The sequence below is a fragment of the Rhinolophus sinicus genome, linkage group LG06 (genome assembly GCF_036562045.2).
Source record: "Rhinolophus sinicus isolate RSC01 linkage group LG06, ASM3656204v1, whole genome shotgun sequence".
Lineage (NCBI taxonomy): Eukaryota > Metazoa > Chordata > Mammalia > Chiroptera > Rhinolophidae > Rhinolophus > Rhinolophus sinicus.
The window spans coordinates 87518473-87542444 of NC_133756.1; the positions used below are offsets into that span (position 1 = coordinate 87518473).

The following is a 23972-nucleotide window of genomic DNA, read 5'->3' on the forward strand; positions in this document are numbered from 1 at the left end:
TAGAAATTTAAAAACCAGATGTCTATGGTTTAGAAGGTTCCCTTTTTGGTTTCTCTTCTGTACAGAGCACATTCATTTTAAACCTACTTCCCAGACCTTGTGGTTCTTCCATCAGATGTTTACGAAGGTGCCATGGAACCCATAAGGCATCTGTACAGGCACCTCTGCTCGGCCCAGTTCCTTAAAGTTCTTGGCATCCAAGACTAGGAGAAAATTGCTTTTGTTCTAGAAAAGGAAAAACAATACTGAAAAAAAAAATTTTTTTTTCTATAAAAAGTCTGGCTATCTCCTCCACTGGATCAAATTACTACTAGTATCAAACTACTAATGGAGAGACCGTGTGTTATTCATTTTCCTATCTATGCCCAGTACCTATAACAGTGCCTTACCTATACATTCACTAAATGTTTGCTGAATTGCTGAACTGGACTGAAAAGGAGATTATGGCTGAACCATGACAAGAGCAAAAGAAAATAAGTTGTTTATATCAATCAGCTTCATAGGCTCTCTTTGAGTTTAGGATCTTTTCACTTGTCCCTTTTCAATCTCCTAAGAGACATCAAAATTCTTTCCTTCAAATTTGAAATGCCTCCATTTTGTGTTACTTTGGAGCTGTTCAAAAGGTAGCATTGCAAGGCAGACAGAGATTTGTCCTGGTACAATTATAGGAGTGGCAAGTACGTGGTATGAGAACTAAGTCCTCCTAAGCCCATGGCAGACATTACAAATTGACCACAGCACATTTCTCACCAACCTGTCAAAAGGCTCAGAATCCTACACCCTAATAATTGATCAAAATTGGTACTCCCAGTAAACCTATTTGCCACAAAATTGCCCTACATGAGAAGTTGCATATCAACATTATTGAGACACTAGGTTAGGGCTTATGTCATTAGACTTGTGGGTCATTCAGTTGAAACTAGCAGCACACAGGGTGTTATGAATATTAGACCAGAAGTCAGAAGATTGGAATTTAAATACTGGCTTTATCACTATGAGATCTGATGAAAGTCTCTTTCTACTTTCTTAAGTTACAAATTCCGCATGTGTAAATGGTATCCCACAAAGGTGTTTTGATGACTAAATAAGATAATATGGATGAGCATAGTTTGTAAATATATTTCTATGCAAATATAAATTAGTATCACAGTTCTACAAATAGAAATTTACAACAATAATAAAGTATGGATTATGATAAAAGGATGCATAAATAGTAAGGAGAGAGAAAAAAGAACAAAGTACAGCAATGGAATCAAATTAAACTATCGACAGTATCACTAAATACAACTCTCAAAAGGCTCGATGCTACTTTTCTTTCTGACTACGACAAAGAGATACATTTACCTGGTTGGGTGTGATCACCACAGAAAGAATAACCCCACCATCTTCTTCATTGGTTCCTGGTACTGGTACAAAAACAGGTTCTGAGGGATAAAAGCCATCTTCTTTCCACACCTGTAAGTCCCCAAAAAGTTTTTGACAGAAAGTTAGGTATGAGCTGGAAGCTTTGTATAGCTTTTGTCTCTCTCAGCATGAATTTGGCTGTCAATATTGTATTCCAACAGTAAAAGAATTAGGCTTACTAAGTTGAACATAGGAGAGACAGAGGCCACTTTTGCAGCTGCAGATTCTATCATCATCAAACACAATTTCTGAAATTATAATTTCCATTAACCTGAAATATAGGTGTCCCAACAACCTGAACCCTGTGATTTCTCTCAAAATAACATTAAGAATAGAATTATTGGGGCTGGCCCGGTGGCTCAGGCGGTTAGAGCTCCATGCTCCTAACTCCGAAGGCTGCCGGTTCGATTCCCACATGGGCCAGTGGGCTCTCAACCACAAGGTTGCCAGTTCAACTCCTTGAGTCCCACAAGGGATGGTGGGCTCCGCCCCCTGCAACTAAGATTGAACACGGCACCTTGAGCTGAGCTGCCTCCCAGATGGCTCAGTTATTTGGAGCATGGGCTCTCAACCACAAGGTTGCCAGTTCGATTCCTCGACTCCCGCAAGGGATCGAGGGCAGCGCCCCCTGCAACTAAGATTGAACACGGCACCTTGAGCTGAGCTGCTGCTGAGCTCCCGGATAGCTCAGTTGGTTGGAGTGCGTCCTCTCAACCACAAGGTTGCCAGTTTCGACTCCCGCAAGGGATGGTAGGCTGTGCCCCCTGCAACTTGCAACGGCAACGGGACCTGGAGCTGAGCTGCGCCCTCCACAACTAAGACTGAAAGGACAACAACTTGAAGCTGAATGGCACCCTCCACAACTAAGATTGAAAGGACAACAACTTGATTTGGAAAAATGTCCTGGAAGTACACACTGTCCCCAGTAAAAGTCCTGTTCCCCTTCCCCAATAAATAAATAAAAATCCTTAAAAAAAATAATAATAATAGAATTATTTTTCTGGGCTTGTCGTTCATTTAGATTCCTTAGAGGGAACATACCCCTAAGCTAGGTGATTCCATGGTTCTCAAACCTAATAAAAGTAAATAGCTGAGCTGCTTAAATATTAAAGAATCTCAAAGCTACCTGAAACATAATAGAAACTATTTCAAAGAGCAGAACCGGTCTTTTAAGGGCCTAAAAAAGGAAAGAGATTTTCATTACCGTCAGTGTCTTGTTCACCACGTCAATTTTGATCAGAGAATCCCCCACCAAGTGCCGAAAGCCACAGCCATAGAAGAAATGATACTTTTTGCCACTGAATTGGCCATAGTTGATCTGGGGTATTTCAATACCTCCTTGCTCCTCTAAGTCCTTGGAATGTAGATTTTCATAAGACAACCAAATCTACAAGAGGTCCCAAAAAGATTTGTAGTGATTGCTTAATTCTCACTTATTTTCTTCAGTGTAAGTCCGTGCAGGGGCTAATACCTTACAAGAGTTTGTGAAAAGGCTTGGAAACTGAGGCTCTATGTCATTTTTACATTGTTCCTTTTTCCATCATGTGTATGAATGCATAAAAGAGTATTGGGTTTTGTGACTAAGCTGTCAAATGGCATAGGAGGTAGAAATGGGCTTTGTATTCTACTAAAGCTAAGACATTGATATGCCACACAATGACAGGCCTGTAGTAAGCACAAATTATCTACAACGTAGGGATGGTCAGTACCAATTTCAAATATCTAGACATTTCACAACCATTAGAAAGTTGCATATATCTGTTTCAAAACACAAAGGGGATAGAGGTAAACCGTGCTCACTCCCACCCCAGAATTCTGCGGTTCTTGTGCAAGCAATGTGCCATGACCTTGCCCTGCTCAGCTGAATGTTATGAAACTTGTTGTGCACCAAGCACTGTGGAGAACAGCCAAAGAATAAAGTTCAAAGTCTCAGTCTAACGTCTGTTCATAGCATACCTTTCCATCAGCCTGTTTCACAGCACAGGCTGAAGAATAGGACAACGGGCTGAGGTTCTCCCCTTCAGGAGCATTCAAATTAACAGGTAAGGGCAAAACAAACCTTCGAGGGAAAGATCTGGCTGCTGCATTATAAACCTGTTCAGGAGAGAGAAATAAACAGATGAGAAAATTGTCATTCAGAGAATAACAGCACGTTCTAATAAATTAGGTACAGTCAACATTATTGGCATTCCTAATTGCATAAATGATCATTTCCATTCATTCATTTAACAAATATCTACTGAGTACCTACTATAGGCCAAGCACAGTTTTAACACTGGGACTACAACAGAATCTCTGGGCTCATGGAACTTATATTGTAGTGGAGAAAGAATGATAATAAATGAGAAATAAAATGTTATTTAATTTGTGTCAAATAAACAAGTGATTATATAGCCCAAGATCTAATAGTGAAAAGTGCCATTAAAACACATACTACAGGGTGAGGGCCTAGATAGTAACAAGAGGTGCTTCCATCTTCAGGTTTGGTCAGGACAGACCTCTGTGTGGAAAAGGGTTAACGTAGCAGGCCCAGGATGCTCAAACCCTGGGCATTCTCATGAAAGACCTATTTTCATGATGGGCCCTTGTCTGGCACCTGGGAGCTGAGCTCTTCCTTGGACTGTCCTGTCTGATAAGAGTATTTTTGCATGCCAATAACGTTTTACGCATTCATGTACATGATGGAAAGAGGTACAGTATTAAAATGACATAAAAACCTCAGTTACCAAGCCCTCTCACAAACTTTTATTGGGTATGAGCCCCCTCGCTGAAGAAAACCGACACTGAAGAAAATAAGTGAGAACTAAGCAATCACTACAAATCCTTGAGTCACATTGTACTAGTTTGTCCAGATAGTATACGCTAATAACGTGATTTGTAATGAACACCTGATTTCACAATGTGGGTCTGAAGCTTCAGTAACTAAGGTGACTTGTGTGGGTGCTGTATGTCTACAAGCAGATCCTCAACAAAAACCCTGGACAACCAACTTGGGTGAGCTTTCCTGGCACACAACATTTCACACAAGTTGTCACAGTGAGTTGCTGGAGGAATCAGGTGCATCCTGTGTGGCTCTACTAGGAGAGGACTCTTGGAAGCATGCACCTGGTTTCCTCCATGCTTCATCCCCTGTACCTCTTCCATTTGCTGATTTTTCTGGGACCTGTGAGTCCTCCCAGTGAATCATTAAGGGGTGGACTTGGGGACCCCCAATATAGCCTCTCTGTCAAGATGATGTTTAAGCAGGAGACCCTAATAAAATAAGGGTATTTCTTCTGACAATAAGAATGGTTTAAGCACATTTTCCTCTCTTAAAATATTATAAGATGGACAACAAACTGCCATTTCCTCCCATATTCCTAGTCCATATTCTCTCCATCTCATACAGAAATGTTTTGTACTGAGTAAAAATTTAGTGCTAATTTAAGCTACATAAAGACTTAGCTTTTAAAAAATTGCTTTTAAATTTACTTAAACTTTTTTTTTTCTTCTGCAAAACCATAGCTGAACAAAAAGAGACTTCCAATAATGATGGATTACATAATGTGGATCAACTGTCCCACTGAGAACACTTAGAAAAGCTGGACAAAATGTTTAAAATAGCTGTTCGGGGGCGGTTGGTTAGATCAGTTGGTTAGAGCGTGGTGCTGATAACACCAAGGTAGCCGGTTTGATCTGCACCTGGGCCACTGTGAGCTGTGCCCTGCATAAAAATAAACCTGCATAAAAATAAAAATAAATAAAAATAATAAAACAGCTGTCTGGTGAGCTAAAGAGGCAGTGAAGAAAAATGGGGCAGATTTGAGAGGAGAAGGAAACCCACAGAGATAAACTAGATATTGGGGGCAATTTTCCCCTAAAGACATTAGCTGCTTTGGGGAAGAAGCAGCTGAGAGGCAGACAGAATCAAGGAATTGTTTTGTTAAACTTTTTTATTTTGCTATAATTGCAGATTCACATGCAGTTGTAAGAAATAATACAGAAAAACAATTTAAAAATGGAGGTAGAAAAGGAGAAAGGGGGTCAAATATATGATGATGGAAGGAGAACTGATTGGGTGGTGAACACACAATGGGATATATAGATGATATATTACAGAATTGTACACCTGAAACCTATGTAATTTTACTACCAATGTCACTACAATAAATTTAATAAACAAATAAAAAATAGGCAAAGGACTGAAAGATCTTTCACCAAAGATACAGAAATGGCCCATAAACACATGAAAAGACCCCAACGTCATTAGTCATTAACAAAATGCATATTAAAACACTTCACATTCATTAGGATGGCTACTATAAAAGACTGAAAAATAAAAACAGAAAATAACAGTGCTGGTGAGAATGTGAAGAAATTGGAACAGTTGTGCATTGCTGATTGGAATGTAAAATGGTGCAGCTGTTGTAGAAAGCAGTTTGGCAGTTCCTCAAAACATTAAACATAGAGTTTTTTGGGATGTGTGTGCGTGTGTGTGCGTGTGTGTGCGTGTGTGTGCGTGTGTGTGTGTGTGTGTGTGTGTAAACTAACAGGCTGACTCTAAAATTTATACAAAAATGTAAAGGGCCAGAATTGCCATGACGCTCACTATGGGGGTAAAATTAGGAGGACTTGATCTACTAAACATCAAGATTTTTTATACAGTGATAGTAATTAGAACAATGTGGTACTGGCACAAGTATACATGAGTAGACAACTGGAACAGAATATCGAGTCCAGAAACAATAATACATATATGAACACTTAATTTTTCAAATTGAAAATTCTTCGAGAAGATAATATAGAAGAATATTTTCATGACTTTAGCATGGGAAAATATCTAAAACAAGATACACAATGTTTTATTCATAAAGGAAGAGATTGATACACTGGACAACATCTGTTTATCAAAAGGCACCATTAAGATAATCTCTTTGTCTTGTTCTTTTATTGCTTTCAGTTTTATATACCACATATGAGTGAAGTCGTATGGTTCTTGACTTTTTCTGATTTATTTAGCTTAGCATGATAATCTCAAGACAAACAAAGAAAGAAACAACACTTCATAGACACAGACAACAATTTAGTGGTTAATAGAGGGCAAGGGGTGGGTAGAGGAGGGAAAAGGGGGGCAAATATATGGTGATAGAAGGAAAACTGACACTGGGTGGTGAACACACAATGCAACATACAGGTGATATAGTACAGAGACGTACACTTGAAGCCTATATAATTTTACTAACCAATGTTAACCCCCCAAAATTAATTACTACATAAATCAATCAATCAATCAATCAATCAATCAATCATCTGAAACAGGTCTCTAGAAAAATACCTGTGGTAATTTCATAATAGTGAATTATTAAACATTTTCCAAATAGGATAGGGGAAATGTTTAATAAACTGCTATCATCACTTCTTTTCAACTTGAGTTTCCAGCTAGTACAATTAATGCAAGAAAGATAAAAGGCATACATATTGGAAAGAAGGGGGAAAAATCTTCATTATTTTCAGGTAACATGACTATATGCATAGAAAATCCAAAATAATCTATGGATCAACTATTTAAACTGTTAAGTGAATTTAGCATGATCTCTAAACATGAGGTCAGTATACAAAATCAATTATATTTCTATTATCCAGCAAAAACAGAAAATGAAATTTTATAAGATACCATTTACAAGAGTTTCAAAACACACTAAATGCCTAGGGATACTTTTAAGAAAAGATATGTAATATCCTTACACCAAAAAGTATAAATATCACTGAGAGAAATTTTAAAAGACTCAAATATAATAGAGAGATATTCCATGGTCATGGATTGGAGGACCCAGTATTTCTCACTATTGTAAAGATATCAATTATCCTCAAATTGATCCATAGTGGCAACATGATCCCAACCAAGGTGTTTTTTTTTCTTTGTAAAAATTGATAAGTTGATTCTACGATTTATGGAAATGCAAAAAGTCAAGAAAAACCCAGGCAATCTTAAAAATGAATAGAGGACTTATACTGCAGATTTCAAGACCTATCATATGGCTATAACATAAATAAACTTAGTAAGCATAAGTAAACTTTAAAAGCAATGTTTTAAAAAGGTTTAAAAATAAAACCATAGCTAAAAACAATTTACATTACACAATCCAAGGAAAAATTGTACCTTGGATTCAATATTAGAAAAAAAGTGAAACACTTCAACTAGGTGAACTGATAAATTTTCTTTATCAGAGAATTATGGCTATAGTCTATTTTGCTTTCCCTTCCAGTAAATTTAAGTATGTTTAGTGGTGAAGTGTAATGAGCAACTAATCACAAGTGCTTCAAACCATATCTCTTGGCTTTTTTTTTAAACATGCTTTTTATTTATTAGGTATTAAGTAAGTACTTCCAATTATTTTTTAGCATTAAATAAATGACAAAGCTGTGCCTTCAATACTTTAAAATTATTCTCCCTTTTTATTTGCCAAAGAGGCAAGAGAAACAGCTAGTTCCAAAGCCAAAGCCAGAACTTGGGTAGTTCAAAATTATTTTGACAATTCCTGACAAATCAGACATGTTTACCTGATCAAGCCCTTCCCCAGCTTTCCTAAGATTCTGCAGTTGGTAAACTTCTAGACTTCTTCCATTATCTTGACAGCACAAATCAATTACAACACAGCCCTGGTCCTCAAAGGCATTGATTTGATGAAAAGTAACAAAAGGTTTACTGTAGTACATCCCTGGAAGAAGCTGCAGGGGGAAAGACAAACAATGAAAAAGAGACATTTTCTTTCCTTTTAACTTTTTTCCTTTAGGGAACAGATCCACCAAGCTCAAATTAAGATTTCCCCCCGTTATGTGACAGGCCTGGTAGGTGCAAAAAAGTAGAATTTAGAATGAAGAAGCAAACATGCTTTGATTTAAGCTTTGCTTGCTTAAGTCATCTCATCTCATATTAATCAATGAATTAGGACAATAGACCAACTGTTACTGTGTTTCCCCGAAAATAAGACCTAACCGGAAAATAAACCCTAGCATGACTTTTCAGGATCACATCCCCTGAACATAAGCCCTAATGCATCCTTTGGCGCAAAAATTATTATAAGACCTGGTTTTATTTTCAGGGAAACATGGTACAACTAAGTTAAAATTCCTCATGAAATATGGCCCAATGCTTTGAAGGATAATTAATTCCTGGACTCTAAATACATGGTTAAGTAGAAAATACTGTTAATAAGTAACTTATGATCAATTTAAGTGACTACTTCTTTGATAAATGCACTCATTATTAAAATGGATTTTTTTATAGTGAAATTAGGGTACAGTAAATTTAGGATACTATCTCTTTTAAAAAGTAAAAAAAGACAAATATAATAGTGCTATCAATCAGGAGTATAGAAAGATATTCAACCAATGTGCTTTGGACTTTAGTAGGATTATCATATTTACATATCAAGAAGTTGTAGAAGCAACTAATTAAAGAATCATTGCAAAAGTTACAGAAAACCTCTGTATAAACAACATCCTTTTTTGCAACTATTATATGGAAAAACCCATGCTAAGAGGGTTTCTAGATGCCATTTTAATTGCATCAGATAATTAGAAGGATAAAACCATTTCCTACAATTTTGTAATATGCAAAATCCACTGTCTTAATAAGTAGCTAGCCCTACCTATGGAATAAGGTAATATTCTTAATTAAGTGTCATGCATTCATAAGTAATGCCCAGTGAAGGTAAAAATTGACCATATGGAAATTTGCCTTTGCTTCCAATCATTTTCATGATAAATATACTCAAAATACTCCACCTGTCCAGTGTGCTTATCCACCACATAAAATCGTGTATTATACTTGGGTTCCCAGCTTATTCCATCTGAAAGGGACTTTCCCTGAATTTTAGAAGTGACGATTTTCCATAGATTCATCTTCAGAGGCTGTTCTATGAAGATTATGTAGTTCTTTGTCATTCCTAAAAGGTTCCAGCAAACAATGCAATGTATTTGGTAAACCAGAGCTGTCTGAAATGTGACAGTTATAGGACTTGTCTGAATGCTTGCACATATTACTGCTGACCTAAACAAAGGCCAGCCCAAAATAAGTCTTCACTGTTTCCCAGCTTTGCTATACATAGTTCCTTTTCCTACATAAAAAAGGGAACTGCTTAAAACAGTTTAGGTTGAATGACCTCAACTTGCTTTTAATCCTTTTTTTCTTTCTTTAAAATTGTTATGATTTAAGAACAAAGTAAATAAGCATAATATTAAGGTGTGATTTATGATCTGGACCTTTATCCCTTAATCCTTTTACTATTTATACTGGGGATAAGAATCCAGGAACAGATTGGCTATAAAGGTTTAGAATGCAGAAGATAAATATTCTAAGACAAAGCTAAAGCAATCTATGTAGAATATGAATTTCCCCCAAAAAATACAGTCAAGATCTTTTCATATATGATTATTATTTGTGGTATTTAAAGTTACCAAAATTTTTGAATCCTGTCAATTAACTTTATGGTCAATGGTTTTTTGTAGTTAAGACTTTACCTTTTTAGAGCAGTTTTAGGTTCACAGTAAAACTGAAGGGAAAGTACAGATTTCCCATATACCCCCGTCTTCATATATACATAGTCTCTGCATTGTCAATATCCTACACCAGAGTGACACATTTCTTACAACTGATGAACCTACACTGACACATCGTATCACCCAAAATCCATAGTTTACATTATGGTTCACTATTTGTATTGTCAATTTTTCAGTAATTGCTTGTACTAAAATAATTATATCTTTTCAAGCAGTAAATTGGTAAGAGTAAGAAGTATATGACTAACTAGAATAAACTTAACTGGCAGTAAAATGACACTTTGGTCTCATTATCACCATATTCTGATAAACTTTATTATCATAGGACTTACCAAAGTTAGTCCCTCTGCTACAGTGACATTAAGGCAAGCCCCACTGCAATTTGCCTCATCTCTGCACTCACCAAAGCTATGGTAGTAAGAAGGTTTCATCCTCTCTGCAGAAGGAATAGAACATATCACCTGGGCTCCATGGATTGTATCCCCAAGGTCCACTTTCTCTGGAGGAACCCGAATAATATTATAGAAAGAACCTGGAAAATAGAATGTTCTGTCTTAACTGTTTTATATACATTCTAAGAATAAAAAACAACCCTTGCATTTGTGGGCTAGGCAAGAGCAGTTAAGAGATTTTTGCAATATGCATGACACCCTTGCTTGACACCCACATTTCATGAAGGGTTATTACAAACAGATTTGGCTATTAAAAATATATGAACTTTATGAAAGTCATTTGTTAAAGTTTTGAAACAACTCACACAAAGTCATCAACTGACAGGTTCTTATATTTTAATGCTCTCAAATGGCTATTCTCTTGCTCCCTGAAGATGAAGCCAATCCCTGCTTCATAGGAAGGATAAGTAGCAGCCAGGAATATCCTCAAACTCTATTTTTCCCTCTCCCCACTCCCCAATGGCAACAACTACAATCCATTTGCATACTCATACATGTCCAACTCCTCTCTGGATCCCTGGGGCTGCTGTGGGTCCCATCTCATCCTAGCTCATCAACATTCATTCATGCAATCATTCATCCGACTATGACTACTTCTTCAAGAATCAACTCAGGTGTCCATTCACTAATCAAGTAGCCTTTTCTGGTTCTTCGCCACCCCAAAAGCATTTGGTGCTCTATGCCATGATTATCTCCTATACAGTCACAGCACTTATTTCATTGCACTATAATTATCTACTTGTTTATGTTCCCAGTAGACTGGGAAGCAGATAAACAAGCAGAGCTTTTCAAGACAGATGTAGCTGATTCATCTTTGCATTCTCAGTACCAAACAAGGACTCAGCATTTTACACTATAAATAGCTATTGATGGATCGACTAACAACATATGTTTGTTAAATCATTCAGTGAATGAACAAATATTGATGTCATATTGAATTATCTTCCTCGTATTAGAATTGCTAATGTAAGTCCTGAAGAACTTGGGTAACTTACAGACTTTTGCAATCACTAAGCTTCTTTTGGAATAAGATAACCATACAGTTCTCTATTCACTTATCTAACAACTATTTATTGAGTGCTATCTATATTCCAGGCACTCTCCCAAGTGTCATAAGTACCATATTCTAGACACTTGTATATAGCAGAGTACAAAAAAGGCTCCTCTTTTATAGAACTCAAATTCGAATAAATCATACAATAAGTAAAAATAATGCATCAGATGATGGAAAGAACTGTAATGGAAAATAAACTAGATAATGGAGATCATGAGTAAGTATGTAAGATGGGGGCTATTATTTGCAATTTTAAATATGGTGATCTGGAAGACTTCACTAAGAAGATGAGTAAAGCCTGGAAGGAGGTGAGGAAGAGAATCTTGAGGATATCTGGGAGAAATGCATTCCAAGAGGAGAGAAGAACAAATGTAAAGATTCTCAGCCAAGAGTAAGTTTAGAGTGTTCAAGTACATGACAGGAAGCAGGACAGTGTGGCCCTGTCAGAGTGAGCAAGGAGAAAAGTCAAGGAGATGAGGGGGGTGAGTTAAAAAGATAACTGGCTGATATGCTGAGCATAAACCTCAGTGGGGCAAGGGCAAAAGCAAGGAGACTAGCTAAGAAGCTATTTCAATACTTCAAACGAGAGTTGGGGGCTCAGACCAGTGTTGTGGCAGTGGAGGTGATACGAGATGGTTGGGTTTTGGATATAATTTGAAGGCACTGCTGAAACTATTTTTGACCAATTGGATGTGGATGTGAGAGAGTGGTTTGAAGGCTGATTCCAAGTCATTGTCCGGAGCAACTGGAAAGATGGCGTTACCATCAGTTGAGGTGGGAAATAATTTAAGCAGCAAAAGTTTAGGGGAAAAGATCAGGAGTTTGGTTTAAGACAAGTTAATTTTGTAATGCATGTTAGACATCCTAACATGAGTAAGCAATTAGATATAGAATACTGGGGAGGTCTAGGTTGGGGATATAGATGTGTTTTGAGAGCCCATTATATATAAAACATCATGCTTTATTCAGTAGAGTTATAAAAGAATTAAAAGACAAGCTCCATAGTTCAAAGAGTACCATATCATTATCTAACTGGTTACATATTTTACATTAGTACTAAAAACTAGTTGGATTGATTAATGTTTTAGAGGACTTTTGTTCATTTTTAAAAGCCTTTTTTAAAATATCTGGAAAAGCTAAAACAATTAACTTTACTTACTAAAGTTAGAAATTACTAGCAAGCACTTTATCATAATATAATGAGAATCACTAAATTTCCCCCAAATGCATCCTAGGTTGTTGAGCTCCCTGCAGCTACATGTGCATTTGAGTTCCCGTTCAAAAACTCCTCACTGAACCAAATAATCAAGCAAGAAAATAGAAGTAAAGCCAGTCTTAGTTGAGAGCAGAAGATAAGGAGAAGAATTTCCTGTCTCAGCAATTGGATAATTGACCGTTACTCAATTCATTAAATTTAGACAGTACTTGTTGATGAACTGTTCTAACTGCAAGTCTTGAAGACATCAGGGAAACACCCAGCAGAGGAATGCACCCAGAGGAATGATCTGCCCAGTATTGTGAGTGTAACTCTGGAAGATTCTTCAGGACTTTATAAACAGCAAATTGAGGCTGTAACAAGCACAGGCTCTGATCATTAGTGGTAGGGTTTCTCAAAGATCCAGGGGCCACTTGCACCAAAATCACCTGGGAGCTTTGTTAAAATGCACCAAGGAGTGAGGGGATGGTTCAATTCTTGGCCCCCTTTTAAGTCTACTGAGAAACAATCTCTGAAGATGAAGCAGAATTATCAACATTGCTAGAAAGCATTCCAGATGATTCTTATGCACACTAAAGGCTGAGAATTACTGACCTAATGACTATTTTGGAGTATAATATTTCAGAATGGTTAAACAGTATTTCTCATTATGAACTACTTATAAAGTTATCTAAATACTTGATTAACAGAGTTAATTTATCAAGAAATGGATTTTTGTAATGATCAAAAAAGATAGATGGACAAAAAACTGCTGAGTCAGTTTACCCATTTGCTAAAACATTTTACATTTGTTGAAACATCCTTTTATGTTTGCTATTTCCTATAACAGCTTTCAAGTATATATTCCTACCTAAGATCAGGTAATAACGAAGAGGTGAGAGAGCTGGGTGATGAAGTTTCCAGGGTACTCTATCTCTACTTAGGGCAGGAAAGAAACGAACCAGCAATATTCATTTTCATATATATATATGTGTAAATGGAGAGGTAGAATTGAACAACCCACAAAGCTAATTACTCACCAAAGTTATACACTAACCTATACAAAAATTTCATAGATTATAGATGACAGATTGATTGACAGCTAAGATAGTCAGAAATCTCTAATACATACACATTCCTTACAGACAGTGACATGTATACTCATATATAGGAACATGAATTTGCATGTCATGAGAGTCTTCTTCACTCAGAGATAAATATTAATGTGATCTACCAGAGTAACTAATAGCAGCCTTTGGGTGTAATTCAGGCTTGGTGCCAAGTCTGGTCTTAGACACTTAGAAGCTTGCCTAAGCAAGTATCTTAAACCTTTTCAAGGTTCATTGTCCTTGTCTGTAAAATGAGGTAATAATATAATAGGAGGTGTTATAAAGATTAAATGAGAAAATATATAGAAAATTGCTTAACACCAGCACATACTCAGCATTCAATAAATGTTAGCTATCATTATTAGTTACTAGAACTTTCTGATTGGCAGGCAGCGGAGAAGTATGTGGATGGCCAGGAAAGAGATGTGATATAAGTGGTTGAGAAGGCAACTACACTATAACCTTAACTTACTTTGTAGTATATTATTCCCATGATAAAGATAAATTCTTTCCCATGTGATAGTCAATGTACCTTCCCTCAATCTTCGCTGAAGCATTCTCAATTTCTTATACTTACAATCTGATATTTCTTAAAAATTCAAGTTTGAGAAACACATACTGAAAATCCCTACAATGTTTGTAAGCCAAAAAGCATAACAGAACATAAAAATGTGAGTGATGCTGAAGAGGTCAAATAGAAAATCAGCTGCTAAGCATATGTGCAAAAGGACCACAGAACTCATACTTAGTGATACATTATATGCTTTTTAAATTCAGTAATGCTACTTCGAAAATTTATTTCTGAACCTTTCAATGAAGTTTCACATGTTTACATCTTAACCATAATGGAACCCGAGGAAGATAGTTCACTCCCGATTATTTTTAATAAAACCTTCATCCTAGCTTTACCACGTGGCCCATAGGAGTTCCCCATGTTGTATGCTGTTCCATCTGGGTCATAATGAGGATGTGCAGTGGCTCCATTCACAGCGATGAATTTGCTCCAGTCTACCTGCAAATTTAAGACCATCAGAGACTTTTAAATTTCACTGGGAGGATCTCTGTACATGGGCAGATCTCTATTTAGAGGCAAAGATAGCAAAGATGTGTCAAATATCTTTAAAATAAGGTATGAAAACTACCTCTGAGAAATCAAAATCATTTTTCCTACTAAAAAAACAAAACAAAAAACTAACTCCCCTGCAAAAAAACCCAAAAACTCCACCACCACCAAACAAAAAATGGACAAAAATGATTATAGAATAAGGGTGATTCCTTTTTCCCCAAGATCACAGGAAAGTTCAAAAGAATAAGAATTAAGATTAAAATTCTGGTCCAAACTTTTATTTAATTTTTAATTAATGTGTTAAGTGAAAGCAGGATAGGTCTAGACAATCTCCAAATTCTACCTGTAACTAGGAAGATACATGAGCTGGCCAAAGTAAATCTATTCCATTTCTCCCTTACCCTAGACATCAGCTATTAGGACTAAGGAAGAAAAAGTCTAGAATTATGGAAAACCAAGCCAACAGGCCATTCTAATCAGGATAGAGTGTGCACAACGACCTGAATCAGTGGGTAGTTTTGTTGTTTGGTTAAGGCTCCAATTTCTTATTCAGATATCTACTACTGTAAAAAGTATTTCGAATGGAAAGAAATTTTAGGGTCCATTTTGTTAATTTTTTAACCCGTATTTTACCTTTTCTGTTTTTTCCAAGGTTTCAATGTCTACTTTATTCATAAAGTTGGTCTCGGAACTAACGTAGTAACCACCCTTGTACCGCACGTAATTGACACTGGTGTTGTCAGTCATTGCTGAAACCAAACCCCAGAGTTACTGAAATACCACAATCAGAGTGAGAAAGGAGTCTAAACATCCTCTCATACCAAAAAAAAAATCAATGTAAAAAAAATCAATTTCAAGATTTATATAGTCATATATCATAACAATTGAAATAGTCATCAATATCACCTGCAAAATTTTGGGCAAATAGCTGCTTACCAGGCAGCTCAAATTTTGACATGAAACGTTCAAAAACATTCCTGCATGGATCAGGGAGAGCCAGTGTGCCAAATTCCGAAATTACAATTCGATTATGAATACTGTTGGCATTATATGTATCACTCTGTAGAAATTTGCTCCTGTATGTCACTGTACCCTTCTCCATCATGAACTGGTGAAGCAAAGCCACTCCATCAAACCAGTGATTGTACCTTCAAACAAGAACAAAAATAGAGAAACAATTATTAGTAAGAAAGACATGACGTCGGGGGCCGGCCTGGTGGCTCAGGTGGTTAGAGCACCGTGCTCCCAACTCCGAAGGCTGCCGGTTTGATTCCCACATGGGCCAGTGGGCTCTCAACCACAAGGTTGCCAGTTCAATTCCTTGAGTCCCGCAAGGGATGGTGGGCTGTGCCCCCTGCAACTAGCAACGGCAACTGGACCTGGAGCTGAGCTGTGTCCTCCACAACTAAGACTGAAAGAACAACTTAAAGCTGAACAGAACCCTCCACAACTAAGATTGAAAGGACAACTTGACTTGGAGAAAAGTCCTGAAAGTGCACACTGTTCCCCAATAAAATCTTTTAAAAAAAAAAAAAAAGACATGACGTCAAAATGAGAGATTTCAAATATAGAGATAAGGAAATGGGATGGGTCCTGGCAAAACCTGATTAGACAGAGAACTTCAAATTAAGGGATGATAGCTTTTGAGTATATCCTGGAGTATAATAGGAAAACACAACTTATTGTATTTTTGCTGTGTATAATGCACTCCGGTGTATAATGCACACCCATGATTTTGGCCCAAACTTTGAGGGAAAAAATCTTTAGTTTTAATTTTTTAATTCAAATTTTTATTTGTTTACATTTAGGTAATTGTTTTTTGTATTATAAAGGAATTTTAGCATTTATTTTTTAATGTATTATAGTACAAGAAATTTTATGTAACAAATAATTACAAAACACAAGAACAGCTACAAGGTACAAAAAATTCTATGTATCAGTAACAAATTAACGATATTTACACATCATAGAAGGCCAAGAGCTCTTCGTTATCTTTGCAAGTGAGTCATAAGTTCAACAAAACTGATTATTGTATTCCAGGGTATTTGCATACGGATATTGTTATTGATTTCTAGAGTTACCCCTTTAATTCATAAGCATAAATAAAAGAATTCAAAACATTTATATAGATGTGGAATTAGTACTACCCATGTATTATGCGCGCTCTTAATTTTTCCCTCACAAATTTGGGCAAAAAAGTGCACATTATACACAGCAAAATATGGTACATTCTCCTGACCCTTAGCCCCTGTTGAAAACCTCACACTTCAGAGGGCTAAAGAAAAACCCTAAGCTGGTGACTCCTAAAGTAATTCAGATCTTTACCTTGACAAGGAGAAAATTCTGAGATGTCCTAAATTGAATTATAGCAGCTCAGAGGGTAAAAGAAAGAGACAAGAAGGAGTTAATCAGTTAACAACAGGGCAAAACCAACAAAAGACTGCTTACATTCCTGCATGTATGTTGGAACTTTGAATTAACTTCAGGTGGTTATTTCCACAATTATCTAAAAGAGACTAGCCAGGCACCACCGTATCCCAGAAGCCTCTACTTCTTGCTTACATATGAACTTTCCACAACAAATCCAAAGGAGCAAACACTTCTGCCTTACGGACTCTGTATCCAGAACTGACCCCCACCTTTCACCTCATCCTATGCACCTTATGTGTAAATCTGTAATCAATGTAAATTCTTTCAAAACAACTTACAACTTTCTTCCCCCTACTTGATGTATAAAAAAGCCCTTCAATTCCAGGACAGCAGACAGGTTTGTCTTTTCCACCCAGCTTGGTGGTTTAGACTTCACGCCCTGGGACTTCGTCTTTTTCTTGCTAGCAATGGTCCAATAAATCCTTTCTTTTAAAAAGGATTTCAGCCGTGGAAGTTAAGTTCTTTGTTTTATACCTTATAGTCAAGAGAATAGCATGAGGATATGGAACGCTTGACATTTCCGAAATTCAAATGGGTTCCTCAGATTTTATAAATAGTTATCTTCATATCTTATATGTATTACATTGTTCATTTACTTTAAAATTTTTCAAATTCATCAAAATTATGCAAAAGAAAGCAAATAAGATAACTGTCTTTACTGAGCAATCATTTTTGTCCATATGATTACATTAGAAATGAGTCAGTACGAGACCAACCAGCACTCAGACTTAAGGATTAAACACCTTCAGCAGGAAAGCCTGGAATTTTGAAACAGGAGTGTGAAACTGTGAGACCTGCATCTTAGATAGATCACTCCAGCCACAGCTTAAAATATGGGAGCATTCAGCTTTGGAGAAACCAATGAGACCAGGCAACAATTCAAGTGAGAAAAGATGAGAGCCTAGACTGGAGCAACACAGTTAGAAAAGGACAAATTTCAGAAACAAGTCAGAAGTGACTGATGGGATGTAGGCAGAGACAAAAAGACAGGTCTCAAAAGTGATACCCTAATGGATAATGATGCTTTAACCGAGATGGAGAAAACGTGAAACATAAGTATTGGAGAAAAGCAACTAATTCAGTTTTGAATAAGAGTCTGAACATCAGGGTAGAGATGTTCTACAGTCAGGTGGCAAAATACAGGTCTAGAGGACAAGAGACAGGGGTGGGGTAGAAGATGCATGCTTGAGAGCATCTATTTATGTGTGACAGGTATAGCCATAGATGCAAATGAGATAATAACTACCATCTTCTGAGCACTTACTACGTGCCAAGTACTGTGCTAAACACTTAACCACATTTTTTCACATACATACATACATATCCCCCCCCAACACTGATCATATAAAGAACTATTATTCCCACATTATACATGTGGAAAACAAGTTTCAGAGCAACATGCGCAGGGTCACAGGGCTGGTAAGTGGCAGAAGAAGGATCAGAACTCAATGCTGGCTCCAAAGCCTGGGTTTACAATATCTCCAAAAAGTAAGGTGAACTATAAGCAGTTATTTGGCAGGAAAGGGAGTGAGAAGAGGGCACTGAAGGGAAGGAAGAGAATCAAAATGTACTGAGTACCAATTTTTGTCCGTCACTGAAAGAGGTACATTATATGCCTTGCCTCCTTTAATCTTCATTCCCAATCATTAAAATCAGTATTATTGGCCCCATTTTCCATATGGGAAACCTTGCTTAAGATCATAGCACCGACAAGTGGTGAGACTGGAATTTGAACCGATTCCATCTTACTCCAAAGAATACATTATTTCTACTACACCACAGACAGCATACAATGAGAGAAAAGAAGGGAATACTCAGGGCGGAGGATGGGATATATCAACATTAAAGGGACAAGTGAAGTGAAATGAGCAACAAAAAATTATTTTAGAACATGCAACCAGAGAGATAGAAAAATAATCAGGAGAAACTGTTATGTGGGAACCCAGGGATAAGAGAATCTTAAGATGGGTGGTCAGTAAGTTCAAATGCTGTACAACAAGGACTAAAAGGCCCATTTCATTTAATAATAAACAGGCTCTGGTGACTTTTTTGAGAACAGGTACTGTAGAGTGGTGGGATTAAAAGTCAGATGGCAGTGAACTGAGAAGACCTCAGAAAGTATAAAAACAGAAGCAGTGAGGGGAGGAGGAAGGGTATTAGCTGGAGAGGAAGATGGAATGGAAAATGAGGAGTTTTTAGAATGAGAGGACATTTGTAGGCCGAGATGAGGGTTTAGTGAAGAAGAAACAGATAAAAGGGGAGGGGCGTGAATGATGCAGCAAGTTTCCTGAGGAGAGGAAGAGGGCCACTTCCTCCTCTGACAGTGAGGAGGCAGAAATAGGTATGCATGTGGGGATATTTGGAGGTGGAGAACAGGGAAATTTAAGGAGCCCAAATCCAATTGCCCCTCTATTCACTATGAAGTAGGCGGTTTACCTCCTGAGTGTGAAAGGAACTAGGAGAATGAAGAGAATGAAGGAGACTTCAGGAAAGGGACCCTGTGGGAAGTTGGAAAGAACACTGACTGCTAGAGATTTCCTGGGGGCACCATGGACTCAATAAGACTGGAAATCATAATTCTGTAATTAAATTAATCAGCAAAATTATGTGATTTCCTCTAGAAGTGCTCAGCAGGCCTGACCATGAGTGGAAGAAACCAAGAATGGGCTAATCTAGGACTGGAAGTGGTCAGAGGAGAAGCAGCAATCACCAGGGCAAAGGAAGTGAGTGAGGGTGGTGGGGAGAGTGTATTAGAAGTAATGGATGTGGAATCTGCACCAGGGAGAAGAAATTAAAGGACAGCAGATAAACTGAGAGGACAGAGAAGAGTAAGGAGAGGAGAACTTGATGCGATTGAGCGTAAGTTTAATAGGAACAGAGGAGCATGGAAATTGGGGTTTTCAACGGAGAGTAGTTTCTGAGTTCAAGATTTCAAGGGTAGGGCAACTCTGTGGAGTAAGTTCCAGGTATAGCCTCGGTATATGGCACTGTAGTGGCACAGAGGGGGACAATCATTGCAGTGACATGGTCAAGGAACTGGGAGGCTCGACTATCTTCATCATGGATCCTGAAGTCATTCCAGGGAGTGGTGGATATTAAAATGCTGAGGATATTTGCTATTCTGCCCAGATTCATGTAATTTAAAAACTGATAAGGATGCCTTCAAAGAAATCATCGATAAAAAATAGGTGTAATTGAAGAAAGTACTTTGTCACGTCACTACTATGTCCGCTTGTTGACAGAGACCTATTAAATGGCATCTAACAAAGAGAACAGAGATTCACAACAGAGTGAGGCTATTCTTATCCCCAGGTTAAGGGTTACGCTGACTTTTCTCCACCCCTCCCTCTAAATCTAATCTGGGAATCCAACCACTTATCTAAGTCTCAGTTTGTCTCTTCTTTGACCTGAAGATATCTGTACTTCTCACCCGAGAGGCAGGAAAGACCCTGTTCTTGCTACAGATGCCTACTACTGGCTCTGAAAAAATTGATCTGAAGGAGAAAGCAGACACTCACGAGGATCAGCCACAGCACCCACTTCCCCCACAAAGATATTTGATCTTAAAAGAGGCTTGTAGTGCAAGCCTAGGCCCTGAGTCGCTCTACTGCTTAGTTTTAAAATTTACTAGAGGTACTTCTGTAGCAGATGAAATACCATATGCATTTTGGAAGAGACTGTTTTTCTCTGGGAATTGAACTAGTAGTTTTGTTTTGTTTTTCTCTTCCTCCTCCTCCTTTTTGCCTCATAATCTGTTTTTCAAATAACTTGTATGACATCCAGATATGTCAAATAGGGAAAAGTAGAACTTCTGTGGATAGGGGCAGGTTGGGGATTCATGGACAAGCTCACTCACCCTCTTTTTCTCTACCTCCAAGCCACTTCCCCAACTCCCCAGTCCCCCCCCCCCCCCCGCTGCAAACCCCACTCCAGGCATCTAAAGCAACTTCTGAAAGGGTTCTTGTAGCAGCTCTTAGGGTGGGGGGACCACTGCATTTTATTTCCTTTTAGCACTATCATTTTATAAGTCTATTGTTCAATGAAGATAAAATGTAACAGGGTCAGCAAATTAAAATATCTGGAATATTAAGAAATATATCTTGAACATACATCTAATTCTTGACTGTTTCCAACAACAGCTAGGAAAGCACAGTAGGACCATGATCAGATTCCCACCATGCCCACAGGAATGGTGTGGCTAACAGAAAATAGACTGGATGGTTACCAGGGACTTGGGGAAGGGAAGTATTGTTTAATGGGTACAGAGTTTCAGTTTTGCAAGATAAAAAGTGGATAGACAGTGGTCATGATAGCACATCAATGTTAGTGTACTTAATGTTATTGAACTGTATACTTAAAAATATTTAAGATGGTAAATTTTATGTTATGTGTACCGTGTTTCCCTAAAATAAGACCTAGCTGAACCAACAGTTCTAATGTATCTTTTGGAGCAAAAATTAATATAAGACCCAGTCTTATTTTAATGTAATATAAAATATAATATAATGTATACAATATAATATATTATATATAATATAAAATAATATAATACTGGGTCTTATTTTAGTATAAGACTGGGTCTCATATTAATTTTTGTTCCAAAAGATGCATTAGAGCTGATGGTCCGGCTAGGTCTTATTTTTGGGGTAACACGGTATTTTACCCCATTTTTTAAAAAAAGCCATGGTTCCTGGAATATCGTTTAGCCACTAAAACTAACTGTCATTCAGATTTCATAGCAACATCAATAAAAAGGCTGATGATAGTGTGACATTTTTTAACCAGGGCAAAAAGTTTTGGTTAATATCCAAAATATATATATTAAAAAACTCTTATAATTCAACAGCAAAAAAACCCTAATCTGACTAGAAAATGGCAGAAGACCTGAATAGAAATTTTCCCAAAGAAGACATACAGATGGCCAAGAAGTACATGAAAAGATGCTCAACATCATTAATCATCAGGGAAATTCAAATCAAAATCATAATGAGGTACCACCTCACATCTGTTAGAATGGATAATGTCAAAAAGACAAGAAATAACAAGTGTTGGCAAGGATGTGGAGAAAAGAGAACCCTTGTGCACTGTTGGTAGGAATATAAGTTGGTGTAGCCACTATGGAAAACAGTGCAGAAGTGCCTCAAAAAATTAAAAACAGAACTACCATGTGATCTAGCCATTCCGTTTCTGGGTTGAATTTATCTGAAGAAAGTAAAAACACTAACTCAAAAAGATATATGCATCCTATGTTCACTGCAGCATTATTTACAATAGCCAAGATATGAAAACAAACTGTCCATCAATAGATGACTGGATAAAGAAAATGTGATATATATACACACACACATATATATACAATGGAATATTATTCAGCCATTAAAAAGGAGGAATTCTTGCCATTTGTGACAACATGGATGGACCTTGACATCATTATGCTAAATGAAATACGTAAGACAGAGGACAGAAAGATCATACCATATGATCTCACTTATATGTAGAATCTGTAACATAAATAAATAATTTGAAAAACCAAGCTCAGAGATACAGAGAACTTATTGGTGCTTGCAAAAGGAAGGAGAGACAAAATGGGTGAAGAGGGTCAGAAGGTATAAACTTCCATTTGTAAAATAAATAAGTCATGGGAATGTAATGTACAGCATTGTGACTATGGTTAAGGATGCTGTATTGCATGTTTGAAAGTTGCTAGGAGAGTAAAATCTTCATCAAAAGAAAAAGAATTTTTTTGTAACTAGGTATGGTGTTGGATGCTAATAGACTTATTGTAGTGATAATTTCACAATATGTACAAATATCAAATCATTATATACCTGAAACTACATGGTACATGTCAATTATACTTCAATAAAAAAATTATAACTCAATAAAAAACATTTTTTTAAAAGATCTCTTTTGTCTGATTAGACACATATTATGTGTGTAATCATACATATAATATGATTATAATTATTTAAAACAAACCTATAGAAAAGAGAGGGAGACTAGCAGGGAATACACTAAAGTGCTAACAGAGGATGTGATACATACATTTCCCCTTTCTGTTCTATAATTCAAAAAGTTTCATATAGGTAAAACCTTAAAATGACAAAAAAAGTTTGTAATATTTAAAAATGTTTAAAGCAAAGCAGATTCCCTCCTAACCATAGGGGTTTCTTCATATCACTTTATGTCCCAATAGACACACAGAGAAATGATACACTAAAGAAGTTATTGAGGATACAGGAATGGCAGCAATGAAATGGTCTTCTTGAGTTCTCCTCCGGTACTTACCACAAACGGGACATCTATAACCCATCAAAGGACTCTCTGCTCATCACGCAGAACAGCTAAGAGACTCGTGCAAGGATTACTTGAAGGTGGGCAAACTGGGCGAGCAGGGGAAGAGGGAAGGGAGCAGAGTGGAGACGCGGACCACGGCTGCGGAGACACAGGGGATCTCAGGATGGAACAGAGACCACAAGAGCCAGGAGGTGGGCTCTTTCCCTGCATCCCACAGCTGATCCCTCCCACCGAGGGGGCAGCATATCCAGTATTTGAGGCAGTAACCTCAGCTGATACCTCCAGCTGGGCCCTAGGTCGGACAAAGGATGTAAACACCATACCTGGGCCCCTTCCGCCCCTCCCAATCCTATCCCTGCCATTCTAGAGACTTAAACTGGCCCCTGAATTGAGGAGTAGTGTCAGATTACAGAGGAGCCTTAGT

The 23972-nt window shown here is 37.3% G+C and overlaps 1 protein-coding gene and 1 long non-coding RNA gene across 4 annotated transcripts in view; one reads left to right on the forward strand and one right to left on the reverse strand.

The window, feature by feature from the left end:
- BCO2 (beta-carotene oxygenase 2) overlaps positions 1-23972 on the reverse strand; it is a 28636-nt gene continuing 4664 nt past the window's right edge. Inside the window, exons 2-11 of one of the 3 annotated variants that reach the window (XM_019715252.2) lie at positions 15758-15969; positions 15455-15570; positions 14665-14767; positions 10349-10477; positions 9172-9332; positions 7945-8112; positions 3361-3498; positions 2609-2791; positions 1345-1455; positions 1-225 (exon numbers count right to left, since the gene is read on the reverse strand). In XM_019715252.2, the coding sequence (XP_019570811.2) occupies positions 112-225; positions 1345-1455; positions 2609-2791; positions 3361-3498; positions 7945-8112; positions 9172-9332; positions 10349-10477; positions 14665-14767; positions 15455-15570; positions 15758-15969 (1435 nt within the window). In that variant the 3' untranslated portion in view covers positions 1-111. Of the gene's footprint in view, positions 226-1344; positions 1456-2608; positions 2792-3360; positions 3499-7944; positions 8113-9171; positions 9333-10348; positions 10478-14664; positions 14768-15454; positions 15571-15727; positions 15970-23972 lie in introns of all 3 variants that reach the window. The other 2 variants (XM_074335496.1, XM_074335495.1) reach the window with 2 other exon arrangements.
- LOC141572182 (uncharacterized) overlaps positions 3371-23972 on the forward strand; it is a 44034-nt gene continuing 23432 nt past the window's right edge. Inside the window, exons 1-2 of the long non-coding RNA XR_012497393.1 lie at positions 3371-3446; positions 23448-23625. This is a non-coding gene — a long non-coding RNA (uncharacterized LOC141572182). The remainder of the gene's footprint in view (positions 3447-23447; positions 23626-23972) is intronic.